The 13,398-nt window shown below is 52.2% G+C and overlaps 6 protein-coding genes across 6 annotated transcripts; 1 reads left to right on the plus strand and 5 right to left on the minus strand.

The window, feature by feature from the left end:
• Positions 1-465: 465 nt before the first annotated feature.
• On the plus strand, positions 466-3,324 carry PMZ80_009450 (uncharacterized protein; the record flags this gene model as incomplete). The annotated part of the gene is made up of 2 exons (XM_064877844.1): positions 466-529; positions 593-3,324. The coding sequence occupies 2 exons, from the start codon at positions 466-468 to the stop codon at positions 3,322-3,324; spliced, it is 2,796 nt and encodes a 931-aa protein (XP_064726569.1).
• Positions 3,325-3,381: 57 nt separating this feature from the next.
• PMZ80_009451 (uncharacterized protein) lies at positions 3,382-3,720 on the minus strand (the record flags this gene model as incomplete). Its single annotated transcript, XM_064877845.1, has 1 exon — positions 3,382-3,720. The coding sequence occupies one exon, from the start codon at positions 3,718-3,720 to the stop codon at positions 3,382-3,384; it is 339 nt and encodes a 112-aa protein (XP_064726570.1).
• Positions 3,721-5,158: 1,438 nt separating this feature from the next.
• PMZ80_009452 (uncharacterized protein) lies at positions 5,159-6,370 on the minus strand (the record flags this gene model as incomplete). The annotated part of the gene is made up of 1 exon (XM_064877846.1): positions 5,159-6,370. One exon carries the CDS (start codon positions 6,368-6,370, stop codon positions 5,159-5,161), a length of 1,212 nt encoding a protein of 403 aa, XP_064726571.1.
• Positions 6,371-7,033: 663 nt separating this feature from the next.
• TKL1 (Transketolase) lies at positions 7,034-9,359 on the minus strand (the record flags this gene model as incomplete). The annotated part of the gene is made up of 5 exons (XM_064877847.1): positions 7,034-8,514; positions 8,562-8,856; positions 8,906-8,990; positions 9,091-9,233; positions 9,306-9,359. 5 exons carry the CDS (start codon positions 9,357-9,359, stop codon positions 7,034-7,036), a joined length of 2,058 nt encoding a protein of 685 aa, XP_064726572.1.
• A 944-nt stretch (positions 9,360-10,303) lies between these two features.
• On the minus strand, positions 10,304-11,346 carry rpb3 (RNA polymerase II subunit 3; the record flags this gene model as incomplete). The annotated part of the gene is made up of 2 exons (XM_064877848.1): positions 10,304-11,209; positions 11,266-11,346. 2 exons carry the CDS (start codon positions 11,344-11,346, stop codon positions 10,304-10,306), a joined length of 987 nt encoding a protein of 328 aa, XP_064726573.1.
• A 292-nt stretch (positions 11,347-11,638) lies between these two features.
• On the minus strand, positions 11,639-13,365 carry PMZ80_009455 (uncharacterized protein; the record flags this gene model as incomplete). The annotated part of the gene is made up of 3 exons (XM_064877849.1): positions 11,639-12,991; positions 13,042-13,234; positions 13,286-13,365. The coding sequence occupies 3 exons, from the start codon at positions 13,363-13,365 to the stop codon at positions 11,639-11,641; spliced, it is 1,626 nt and encodes a 541-aa protein (XP_064726574.1).
• Positions 13,366-13,398: the final 33 nt, after the last annotated feature.

A 13,398-nucleotide genomic window follows, 5' to 3' on the forward strand; every position in this document is an offset into this window, starting at 1 on the left:
TGTCGCAGGAAATCAGATTCGAGTACCCCTACAGTAGATTTGGCGCGGTTGATGTCGTTATCGTTGTCCTCGGCCAACACGCCTCCTAGCCGAGTAGCCGTCCCAGCCAGACTTGAACCCCAAGCTCTTGGTGACTAGCTTGGATCCTCGCCTCCCCCACATTACAATGACCATTTTCCCGAGTTTGACGGGCTACTTGCCGCCGACTCTGCGCTAAGCCTGGGGATCTGGAGCAGAGACTTTGGCCGAAGATGATGCCGTGGCTCTAGCACCTACCTCGTCGCTATACACAATCCTGCGCCAACTTACATCATTATAGTGGCTAAGCCGACGATGCTAAGGGCGGTCAGCATCACATGAGGTTTGATTTCGGCTCGATGAGTAATATCACGAACAGTTCGGTTCCAAGGTTTCCATGTCAGTATTGCGACAAGCGTTTCAAACGGCTGGATCATGTCCAGCGCCATGAACGCAGACACACCAAGGAGGCGCCGTACAAGTGTGCGTGTGGCCAGGCGTACCCAAGACGGTATGTGGTCTCGCAGGCGCTGAGTTCAACGAAAGTGTGCTAAGATATATAGTGATCTCCTAGCAAGGCATCAAAAGACGACTCACAATATTGAGTCTACCAAACGCCGGAGAGTGCAGCAGGATCGTCATGTCAGTTTTTGGTCCGTTCCGCAAGAAGAGCATCAAGGTCAACTTCTCGATCACAGCGCCAACAGCATTTCTCAATCACTCGGGAATGACTTCCATGGCAGCTTGGACGCAGACCACCTTGCGTCCTCGAACGTTCTGCAGATTTCGTCGCAGCATAGCTCATCCCAACAAGTGCCTGCTGGTGCTGACCCTTCACAAGCTCAACTGGGTGCTCATTTTCTCACCGCGCTCGACGGCAATGTAGACCATCGACACATGGTCCCGCTTGCTGCCGCGCCCGAGGCATACGTTGCTATTCCTCAAACCGATCCTCGGACGATGCATCGTTCAGTCGATTCGGCGACCGCCGCCGCACCTGCAGCAGCAAGCACAACGATGACCGATGCCGGAGACTTCTCCTTCGGAACTCGAGGTCTTGAGCCGGCCAGCACCTCGCCGCGCCTCACCCACTCTAGCCTTGATATGGACAATCTGGTCGAGAGCAGAGACTTCTTCCTTCCCGAGTTTGACTTTGCGGACCTGTCACCACTGCCACAAGGTTTGCAGGGTCCCAGTACGCGAGAACTCAACGTGTTCCCAACTCCAGCGTTCGACGATGCAGACAGTACACCAGGTCGCATTGCGTCAGATGCTTCGCAAGAGCGACAAACGCATGTTGACGAGGAAGACGTTACTGCAGCGAACGTCTTTTCACAAATTGGCTCACCACTGCCCTCTATGCGTGCGCTGCCAAGCATGGAACCTTCGGGCATTTGCAAGCCAAATACACAGAAACCGATAGCTACTCCCTGCTGGAAGGTGTCACAGTCTGATTACCAGGCACTCCAAGCCGCTGTGAGCGAACATTCAGCGGTACTTCCACGAAAATTCGTCCTTCCAAGTCGACACACCATGTCCCACTTCCTCGAACGTTGTATCAATAGTTTGTACAAACACCAACCTTTTGTTCACGTGCCCACGTTTCGAGTTGCGGAATCTTCTCTCGACTTGATACTTGCAATGTGCGCGGTAGGAGCACAGCTGCGATTTGAATGCGAGCTTGGCATGGTCTACTTCCATGCTTCAAAGGCATTGATCATGTCATCTCGACGGATTCGTGAAGCAAGTAGCGTCAACTCTAGTCCGGCTCTAGACGCTTCCATGCCTCCACGTAGAAGACTACGCTCACAGACGATGCAATCAATTCTGACGTTGATGTCGTTCGGGTCATGGGGCCCCAGTACCCTGCTCGGTGAGGCTGTTATCCTGCAGAATCTACTGGCGATGATCGCGCGGGAGGAAGGACTTGGTGAAGCGGTTGAGCGCAGCCTAGATAGGGAGTTGTCTCTGCATGAACGGTGGCGTGAGTGGGTTAACCTTGAGAGCATGCGTCGAATCAAGATCGTCAGCTACACCTTCACCAACTTGCAGAGTCTGGCATACAACATGGTTCCGCCGCTCCTGACAGCCGAAGTACGATGTTGCACGCCTGCCTCGGCCCAGGAATGGGCATCGGTCACCGCAGAGCGCTGGGTCGAAGCTCAAAGCATGTCAGGGATAGTCGCCGTGCCATTCCAGACCGCGTTTCAAGATCTCTTTCGATGCGAGAACGGCGGTGCTTCTGAAACACCCACCACCTCTGCGCTGGGCAATTATGCGCTAATTTTTGGTATTCTACAATGCATCTTCTTTCTGCGCCAGCGCCATCCAGTGCCGTTCCCTGCCGAACATGGCACGCAATCTGGCACCAGCCTGTCCAGCGAGGATGTGAGTACCATTGCGCGTGCACTCTGCAAGTGGCAGTCGTGGTGGGAGAAATGTCCTGAGTCGGCAATCGAGCCCGGCGCATCGACTGGTCCCATCTCATTCAACTCCATCGCCTGTTTACGACTTGCCTGGATCCGCTTGTATGCTGACCTGGGCCCTTGTCGCGATCTGGCAACTCGTGACCCAGGCACGATCGTGCAAGTTTTCACCTCTGGCCCGCCACTCCAACGGCACCGGCATCTGAATAGGGTCCTGCTTCAAGCCATTCATGCCTTGAGTGTTCCTGTACGCCTGGGAGTGAGATTCGTTGCTCGAAGTCAGACCTTATTTTGGAGCGTCAACCAGGCCCTGTGCACACTCGAGTGCGCCGTCATCATTCGAAAGTGGCTCGAAGTCTTGGAAGTGGAGATCGCGCAAGCTCCGATGTCGAAGGAAGAGAGAAATATCATACTGATGCTTCGAGGAGTGGTATTGGAATCCGGGTTCTTTACCGAAGAGGAATTGACAGCACTTCCTATCTCGACAGCCTCTGATGCAATTGTTGGTCACGCAAACAATCACGACAATAGCTGCCAGAGCGATGACCACGCAGGCGCGAACCACTACGTCTCTCCTGATGCCAGCAGTTGGCCACAAGAGCCTCTTGTTCACAGCAAGGACAACAGTGATAGAAGGGCTTTCGTTCTTGATATGGACCTCTGGACAGTCCCAGAGCCAGCAATGCCAACGCCTCCATCTTTCGCAGACGATACAACAGCTTGGCAACGTCAGATCGCCGGTCTTAGTGTTGCTGTGGCTCGCCTTTGGGCAGAAATCTTCTCCGATAACCATGTCTTTGATCTGGTAACTACGATTGGCAGGACTTTGGGTCTTTATTCTCAGAGGCTGGGGCGCACATTCAGGAGTCACAGACCTTGAGAAGCGGTCGTTTCCAAATTGAGGGGTGCTGATGAAATCATATCCTCGGTTCTATCTTTAGTGAACCCTTTTGGTATAGTAGTACTGAACCACCTGGCCGATTATCGAGATTGTTGACTCGTTGTTCTGTGCGGTGTCGTTCTGTGCGGTGTAGTTCGACTTTGGTTTCCCTTTTTGGGGCGCTTTGAAATAGCATAGTTCTTTCGGGCTTGGTGCAGCATAGGTTCGAAGTTTGTGCTTGGAGTTTCGAGGGCCCGCTGGCTTGTTCGTGGGGCGTCTGCTTGCTGGCAAAGCAAGCTTTACACCGCTGTAGGCGGTGACTTCGTAGACCGATGATAGTTCATGTCTAGAGATAATCGGCGGTGGCTTCTTCTGTGATACAGCGGCTGCGCGCATCTCGTGCACTATATTGGCGTATCGACACTTGGTGCTTAGTGTGCTTGCACAGAAGCTTGGTTGGTTCTGTTGGTGTCGCATGCCAAATCTTATCTGCTTTCAAGTTTGCGGAGGTTTGGCGCTCACCGCGAGACTCTGCATAGTGAGCGTCGTGGGTATCTGCGGTCAACGACCGCAATGGCGGTCAGGTACTCAGCAGCGATCTAGCTGTGCCCGTTGAGATGATGGGATGACTTGACCGATCTAGCTGCACAATATCAGATCACTGAAAGGGTATATAGCTGTGCGTTCGTGCCTGATTGTCAGTAAAGATCCAGGAACAATCCATCTACCTCGCATCATTCAAAGCTACAGACATATCTTCGACCGGCATATACCAAGCAACCATAGCAACATAGACACCATGCACTTCTCACTCATCCTGCCCTTGGCCCCTCTTGCCAGCATCGCGAGTGCAGGCAGCATTGCAGCGAGGCAGATTCGCAAATGCCAGACTTACAATGACTGCGATGGAGACACGGTCTGCGCCCGTACGTCCCAGACTCCTTAACGTACTGATGTACGCACGTGCCCCTTCCCGGCTAACATGCCTACCTGCAGTTATCGGAAGACAGGATGCCTCCTCCAATTATATTTGTGTCGCACCGTGGGCTCCTCTCTGTTACAAGGACTGTAGCGGCTACTCTGGCTCATGTACTTATTCTTACTGCGATGCCTGCGGCTCCGGCCCGGGAGACTTCACAAAGAAGTGCACTTAGGCGCAGTAAAAGCTTTGGTGAAGGGAGATAGTTTCCACGGTTCCAGAAGGAAAGCCAGCGGCTGGATTGCTGGGAAGGTTGAGGCAAGGGCTGGTAGCACGAGATCGAGCGGTTGGCGGGAAGGACGCGGCGATAGGAAGATACGCTCCTTTCTGGCAGCATGCTGAAATTATGAAGCGTTCAACTGATTTCGGTTGCCTCGCTGCATCAATTGTGGCGTTCGTACATGACTTGTGCTGCTTGGCTCAGCAGTTGAGATCCATACCGCTATGATCGACGTATGCTACCGACGGATCCAGGTCAGCGGGTGGCCCAACAACCGAGGAGCATTTTTCTTGTCGCGCCACATCATTGCGACAGCGGATCCGTATCGTTTGATGCTTGGGATTCCAACATAGTCGGCGGCACGATGCGACTTGCCAAAACTCACCACCGTTTCGCATAAGAGACACCCAGGTTGTGTTGAGTGATGAGCTCGCAGGTACTTACCAGAGCTGGCTGACCCTTGTCGCTGGATCCATTGACGCTCGCATTTGTCATTGGGTTGCGTGATGTGTACATGCGTGCTTTGATGGGTGGTCAACTGGGTATCTGTATAGGTGTCAAATTGGCACATTTCCGATCAAGTGAAGATTCGAGTAGTGAGACCGAATCGAGCAGTATGAAGATGATGCACCTCCTCACCACGGGTGTTGCGTCCCATCCCACCTCCAGAATGTCCCACTATACCTTGAGTCTTTATCCTCAAGCACCTTCAACATGTCCCTCACACTCTCCTCCGCAGTAATGACACCCTCGACCTCCCAGCCAAGATCCACATTCGCCATATCAGTGCTCACCTCGCCAGGATGCATTGCCAGGACACAGACTTCACGCTCCCAGGGCTGTACATTCGTTGTACCTCTTGACTGCCAATCAACTTTGGCTTCTTCCTGCTTCTTGCTCGCCCTTCGCCTGAGCTCCGCAGCCATATGCCGTAACATCATGTTCAATGCCGCCTTCGACGCACCATAAGCCGCAAACCCATCTTCGTACTCTCTGAAATCGGCCATAGAGCCGCTATCACTACTCATGAAGACTATCTGCCGGCCAACCACAGATGCTTCATCGCTGTCTCTCGCTATCAGCGCTTGCTCTCGTCGTCGAACGACAGAGGGTACATCATTCAACATATGCAGTTTTCTTGCAAGCACGATGTTGCCCACACAATTGACGCGGAGATGCCGCTCTAGCATATCGAATTCGACGTCTAGTGCTCCGAGGCCGCGCTCGTACTCCAGGATGCCCGCGTTGAGCACAACAGTGTCGATATTTCCACCTCGCTCGACGAAGAGCCTCATTCTGGAAACAAAGGCATCGATGTCGGCTGGAGAGGAGACATCACATTGCTCGATGATGCAGCTACCCGGTCGTGAGGTTAAGCTGCCAGTGACCTGCCAGAGTTGTGACGCGGTTGATGGATCGCGTACCACGGCTATGACTTGATGTTGTTGGGTCAGTAATTGGCGAGTGAATTCTAGGCCGATACCGCGGGAGGCGCCAAGGATGAGAAATGTCCTCGGGCGGAAGGGCGGAGGAGGTGGCTTGGCTTGTAGTGCCATAGGCTGTGACATGGTGTTCGCGGTAGATGGTATATTTGAGAGTGGCGCTGTCGTGGGTGTGACAGATGTTGGAAAGGGCCCTGAGGAGAGCCGGTCGAAATTCGTGACTATATTCTCGAGAGACGGTGAGGTAAGGTGTTGCCGCTGCGATGTGTTCGTTGAGACTCGGCTGAGAGGAGCATCTTGCTGCTCTTCCATGGCTAGTCGCCTTTTGGACGATGATGAGCCTTGGAGCTGGTAGAAAGAGTTGTGGCCGAGTGTCGTTGTGGAAGGCTTTCGCTTTGGCGGCATTGATGACAGCTATGGTTAATGTCGTGATTGAGTTTCGGCTGTTCTTATCATGCCTCTTTGGTTTAGGTTATTATACATTCAGTCGGTCAAAACGTAATCAACTATTGTTGACGAAGTTCGTGCGGCGACGACGTCCATAAATTCGTCTATGATAAGCTCCGAGGTCAGCACCACCGTACTGTACATCTCATCCTAGCTCAGCCCAGCTCAGTCCAACAAGTACCAAGCATCGAAATCGTCACTAATCGAAGCATGAAAGTTGCTGGAGACATTGTGCATGATCAGCACGCGGCACATCAGACGCAAGCTTGATTTCGTGCTGCTGAGGTGCTTGAAGGAAGATGAGGAGAGCTGTACTGTGGCCCCCAGCACGCATGATGAACAGCCATCCCTGTCGTCAAGTAAGTTTCTGCCATGTGCTTCGTCGGGACTTGCTATGTAGAAGCCGGCGCCCGCTTATTCTTGCATATTCCGGAACGTTCATGCGGAGGGGAAAGACGTGAGCCAGCACGTGCGGGATAAAGTACCACACTGTCGGGAGGAATTGGGAGAAGCATCATCAATCATCTATGTAATTTTGTGTACCTGCTTCGCTCACTGCCTATAACTTATCAAGCATTACACCAGTCATTCCTTGCCAAATATCGCCAGGTCTGATACCATCTACAGCAGCTGTTGGAAAGCTCTGTTGATCGGCGACCTTGGCTTGACCCCCTTGTAGAAGTCAACGGTGGCCTTCGCACGTTTGGCAATACCCTCCGGCGTAAACTCGAACTTCTTGTACACATCCTTGTATGCACCTGAGGCACCGAATCTGTTCAGGCCAAACTGCTCATGACTGTACTTCTCCCAGCCGTACGTTGACATAGCCTCCACGGACATGGCCGGAATACCATCTGGCAGCACCTTGAGTTGGTACTCCTTTGGCTGAGCGTCGAAGACTTCTGTGCATGGCATAGAGACGACACGAGCTGTGATGTTATCGTCTTTGAGCTTCTTGACAGCCTCGACACAGATGGAGACCTCGGAACCGGTCGAGACGAGAGTGACATCTGCGTTCTCAGCTTCGATCAGAGTGTAGCCACCCTTGATACCGTTCTGGACGGTGGAGTTTTCCAACTGTGGTAAGTTCTGTCTTGTAAGAGCGAGGATGGCTGGTGTCTCGTGCGATGTCAAGGCCATGTAGTAAGCAGCCGAGGTCTCGTTACCATCAGCTGGACGCCACACCATCATGTTTGGCAGGGCTCGGAAGTGCGTAAGAGTCTCAATCGGCTGGTGAGTTGGGCCGTCTTCACCGAGACCAATCGAGTCGTGAGTTGCGACGTAGATGACTCGCTGGTGAGAGAGCGAGGATAGTCGGACTGCACCAGCAGCGTAAGATACGAAGTTCAAAAATGTGCCACCAGCTGGGATAATTGTGCCATATGCGGACATGCCGTTCATCATGCCGGCCATACCGTGTTCACGAACACCATATCGCATGTAGCGACCGGCGTAATCGCCAATGCCGAGGTTCGGTGGTTGGAAGTCGATGGCCTTCTTCCATCGTGTGTTGTTAGAGCCAGTCAAATCTGCCGATCCAGATATCAACTCAGGCACAACTTCGTGGATTGCTTCCAGGACAGCCTCTGAGAGCTTTCGTGATGCAACGGCTGGATCTGTTGGCTTGTAGATTGGAAGCTTCTTCTCCCATCCATCTGGCAGAGGCTTCTTGGGGTCGATTCTTCGCTTAAGGTCGGCGGCAAGCTCCTTGTGCTCTTCTGAGTACTTCTTGAACAGGTCATTCCATGCCTGTTCGGCGGATGCACCCTCGGATGCGTGTTTGTGGTACATTTCGTAAACCTCGTTTGGCACAACGAAAGATTCGTCTGGGTTGAAGCCAAACTTCTTCTTGACCTGCTTGCAGTCATCCTCCTTCAATGCGTTACCGTGAACACCACCAGTTCCTTGCAGGAGGGAACCGAAGCCGATGGTTGTTCTCAGCTTGATCATAGATGGCTTGTCCTTGACTTCCTTGGCCTTTTTGATAGCGGCCTCGATGGCCTCGAGGTCATTGTCGCCATCGTCGACTTGCTGTACGTGCCAGCCGTAGGCCTCGAATCGTTTCGATACGTCTTCGGTGAAGGCACACTTGGTGTCACCATCTGCGAGCTATTAGCGTAAATCAAAGTGCAGGAGCCGCAGAACATACCAATGGAGATTCTGTTATCATCGTAGATGGCAATCAAGTTACCCAACTGCAGGTGACCGGCAGCGGAGGCAGCTTCTGAAGCAATACCTTCCATGGCACAACCGTCACCGAACAGCATGAAGGTGTGGTTGTTGATCAGATCATAGCCTGGTTTGTTGAACACGGCAGCGGTATGCGCCTGAGCGACGGCAAGACCAACTGCATTTGCGAAACCCTGGCCTAGAGGACCTGTGGTCACCTCGATACCTGGTGTGTCGTGGGCTTCAGGGTGACCTGGGCAGATGCTGTCGACTGTCTAGTTACACTGTTAGAGTGGAACTACTGCTTTTGCTTGTGATGCTTACTCTGAATGCCTTGAGATCATCCATGGAGATCTTGTAACCGAACAAGTGTAGCAGGGCATATTGAAGCATGCAGCCATGACCGTTGCTGATATACTATCAGCTCTCGTATTCTCCTCTCTCATTCACAGCGTCTTGGAAGGGCCACTACCAAGCCTCGTTCGGAGGATAGGAGGGGAGGTACATACGAAAGGACAAATCGATCTCTGTTGAGCCAGTCTGGATTCTGAGGGTTGAAGGTCATGAACTTGTTGAACAGGACATGGGCAGCTGGTGCGCAGCCCATGGGGGCACCGGGGTGACCTGAGTTGGCCTTGAAGGTGGCATCGACCTGTCAAACAAGTGCTCGTCAGCTTCGTTGTCCTTTCGTATCCTTCATACAAGAAGTGGGATGTGTACGTACCGCCAACAGCCGGATGGTGTTGATGGCTTTCCAGTCAGTCTCTGAATAACCCATGATTGCGGTGGTGTATTGTGAGTCTGGGATAGAATGTACAAGAACAGTGGACGCAGGATGAAGAAAGAACAGAACGTATGATGAGTTTTTGAGATCAACGACACAGCAAGCAGGCTCGACCTTAGTCAACCGGAATATCCTATTCGGACGGCTCACTTCAGATATTTTGTTGCATCGCAATGAGGTAATGATAGTGGGGCTTTTGGCGGGATTAGAGCTTCAGATTTTTGGTGAGTGGCTGAGGAGGGGAACTCAAAACACGGCTGATAACGCCGATAACACAGCTTCCGGGTTCTCGTTCAGTTGGTGCTTTGGCGAACCATGAAGCTGGTTTGAAGCAGTGGACTGTGTACTATTGCATTATTGCTTTGCAACCTCAATTCTCAAAGTATTGATAAGGACGCCGTGGATCTATCGCAAGTACCCTCCAAAACAGTTGTTTCTGTTAGTGACAGCCTCATGAAGACCCTTCCGTCGGAATTCCAGCGGGTGCATTTCCTTGCAAAATGTGAATAGCCGGTCGTGCTGTGCTTGCATCTCCGGAGAGTGGCTCTGTTGTTCCCCGACCCACGTAATTCACATTGCTGACTACACGCGCGTTTGCCTGGTAAGCATGAGGATTACCTTTGCTGCATGTAGTGTCGCTGGTCTTCATTGCTGTCCGGTCGCGTAGCAGCTAGACATGTGCCCTTAGTCCTCCATGTTCCAATTGCCAATGCTCTTCCCGCCAGCCTGGTTGGGCCTCTCCTGTTCCAAGCAGAAGTCTATCATCTCGACGTCCGAATCCGCTGCTGTTCCCATTGTGGTTGTAGTACTGATGTGCCGAGCAAAACATATCCCGAGAAATTGCACTCAGCCATAGATTTATCCTGCTTTTGAGCGCCAGTCCTCGACCCTCTGTGAACGCCTCGCTATGCTATAAACCAGTTCTTTAGACTCTGGCATCAGTACCCACCATACCCATTCTGTCCATAAGCAGTAGCCCCATAAGGTGTCGTCCCACCTCTTCCATAGCCATAACCATCCTCCGCAGGCGCAGGCTCATACCCATCCGGACTCATCCCGCCATTCATAGCGTCATTGCCCGGCTCCAACCCGTGAACAATCTCGGCCAGTTTCTTCTGCAGCACCTCCACACCCTGATGCACGACCTCATCCGGCTCCAACACACCCGTCCCCTCCAGATCGAAGAAGAAGGCACTCGGCTGCGCGTCGGGGTTGTATGTAAAGTCAGCAGCTGTCTCTTCAGTCTCCCACTCAGCGTTCTTCTGATTGACAGGCCATTCCTCCTTCGCGTCGATTTCGTACCAGTAGTCTACATGCCGCAATTTGTTGTTCGGATCGTATTCAAAGCCGATAGCCGCAGTGGGCGCCCATTTTGCATGTTCTTTCGCAATCCCTTTCTTCGCTATACACGATAATTTCAGCTCTTGACCATTGCGCAGTTTGGCCAGTAGAGGTCCGTTCCCTGCGCTATCTCTAATGACTGGTTTACCAATGTCATCTGTCCGGCCATCGACCATTATCAGATCTTTCGCGAAGACTAGTAGATTCTCAGGACTGGTGCATTTGACGTGTAATCTCAATGTTACCGAGCACTGTTCGCAGTGGTCGTCGCAATTGGGACATTCTCGTGTATATTGTAGGTCGCTTGCCACGTTCATGCTGTTCAATGGGATCATGCCCAGCCTGTGCGCAAGGAATTCATCGGGTAATACAGAGGAATTGGTTTCGAAATCGACTAGATCTATCGCTATCGTAGGGATCTCGGCGAGCATAACACGACGTAGGGAGTTTGCGAGCGCGAGAGAACAGTTCTGAAGGACGAAATCGCAGCGGCCTGGTTCAACCTGTATCATCGTTCAGCTTGCCGCCTTCCAAGTGCTGGGGACTGGAGCGGACGTACTTCTCTCACGGTCACCTTTGCGCCAGAAGAGTCCGTGTCCAGAGTATCGTCGCCATAGCCGTTCGTCCCGTAATATGCCATCTTGGAAGCGTGGAAGACGGCGACGGGTAATGGTTGACAATGCGCTTCGGAGGATGAAATGGTGGCAGCAAGGGCGATAGATTTCTAGTCTCGAGATCTCGCGACGCAGGCACGCGAGGCAAAAAGAAGCACTAGGACAAATTCGGGCTAGTGTCCGAATGCTCGCATAGTTCACTTTTGTGTCACTCTTAAGCCGCGGTTCTAGGAAACACTCTCGACAGATTTCGACATACTTTCATTGCTGCTTCTGCTATAGATGTCGAGCTAGAAGACAGAACACTTCTTATGTACATCACAAGAACCGTTCGACCGTCTGTTTGATACCCCTCTTCTCCGATGGAAGACCACGCTCGACCTGATCACTTCCTTCCACCACTTCACCCTGATGGGCGAAGATCTCATCTGGCCGCACTGCCCTATCGATGAAGGTCTCCCGTGCAGGTAGCAAGAGTGACAAAGCAGTGTACACCAGCGCAGTACCCACAAATCCCAACAGCCACCCAAACTGGTAAGGATGAATTCCACTGCCAACGTCGACATTATTGTTGATGCCATTTACGAAGCCTGGCAAACTCGGTGCAACCCCAACTAAGAACGCCACTATAGCGCGCCAATTCACGCCATACGTGTATCGGTAAATCCCATCGGGATTGTAGAGTTCCAACGTGTCGTACCGTCGCTTGTGGATGACCCAGAAGTCGAAGAGCATGATGGCGGCAATGGGTCCTAGAAATATGGCGTATGCACTCATGAAATTCAAAAAGCTGCCTGCTGATGCGAGGATTTTCCAAGGTACTAAAGCCCAACAAATGACTGCGGTAAGCAATTGCCCTCTTCGGATGTTGACAAAGCGTGGCATAAGTGCCATAAGATCGTTGGCAGCCGATAGTGAGTTTGCCGAGATGTTGACACCTAGTGCTGCTAATGCGAACGAGAAAGCTGCGAAGAAACGAGCAGCTCGACTGTTCCAGTGACTGATCAATGCCATAGGGTCCCATTCTAAAACACCGTAGTGGGCATTCCCAGCGGAAGAGGACGCAATGCCGATGAAGGCAATTAGCGTGAAGAACAGTGGAAGCATTGGCACGTACATCGCTTGCCACTTCACGCTGACGCGCGAATATCTCGAGAAGTCGGATTGGTTGACAGACAGAGTTGCGTAATTTCCAATAACAGAGGTCATGCTGGCGAGGAATGCCCAGCTGTAGGCTGAACCGCCGACTTGGGGTTTTTGGTTGAATAGCTCACGACTATCTGTTGAGCCAAGAGCCCATCCCATTATAGCTATCCAGGCTATTGGGACAATGATCGATTTCGTCATAAAGAGGATTCTGAGCTGATTGGGATGCATAATCAGGAAGGGTATCTGCGCCAGCCAGAAGAGGAAGAAGGAGATCATCGTTGCGGTATTGATGCCTTGTGACTCTGGGATGTGGTTCGGCAGTGTCAGGAAGGATGGCCATATCGCGCCTATCATGACACGGACTGTGTTTGCGCCGTTCATGGTCTGGATGGCAAACCAGAAGATGGCGAGGATGGCGCGAGAGATAATGGCAACATATGAACCCCAGAAACCCCAGCTGGCTCGTGCTATGACCGGAAATGGTATATGGTGGAGAACGCCAATGGCTCCATTGAAAGCGATCTGGCAGATGATGTGAGCTCTACCAAGTGACTTGTGAACAGGTCACTCACCACGAAAGAAATGATGAAGAAGCTCAAGGCTATTATGCCCAGACTCTCTCGCCACGTCAGCCCAACAGCAATGATACCAGCAGCGAACTGCCATGTGGCCGCGTTGAAGGCATCAGATATCCAATATGCAACAAAAGAGGTGACCCCCCATTTCCGCGACTGAGGAGGTACAGGGTCGAGGTCCTTATTCGTCCTGCACGACACGTGTCAGTGCGCTGCTAGATCTGAATATAAGCGTGCTTACCATCTCGAGTTGCCATTGGCGAATACAGACTCTGGCTGCTCGACCTTCAAATGAGGTCTCTCGAGCTTATAGGACTTCATGGTCAGTCTGCTGGGGCGAAGAGAACTTGGGCC

Source organism: Knufia obscura (assembly GCF_036327395.1).
Source record: "Knufia obscura strain CCFEE 5817 isolate CBS 148926 chromosome Unknown scaffold_13, whole genome shotgun sequence".
Taxonomy (NCBI): Eukaryota; Fungi; Ascomycota; class Eurotiomycetes; order Chaetothyriales; family Trichomeriaceae; genus Knufia; species Knufia obscura.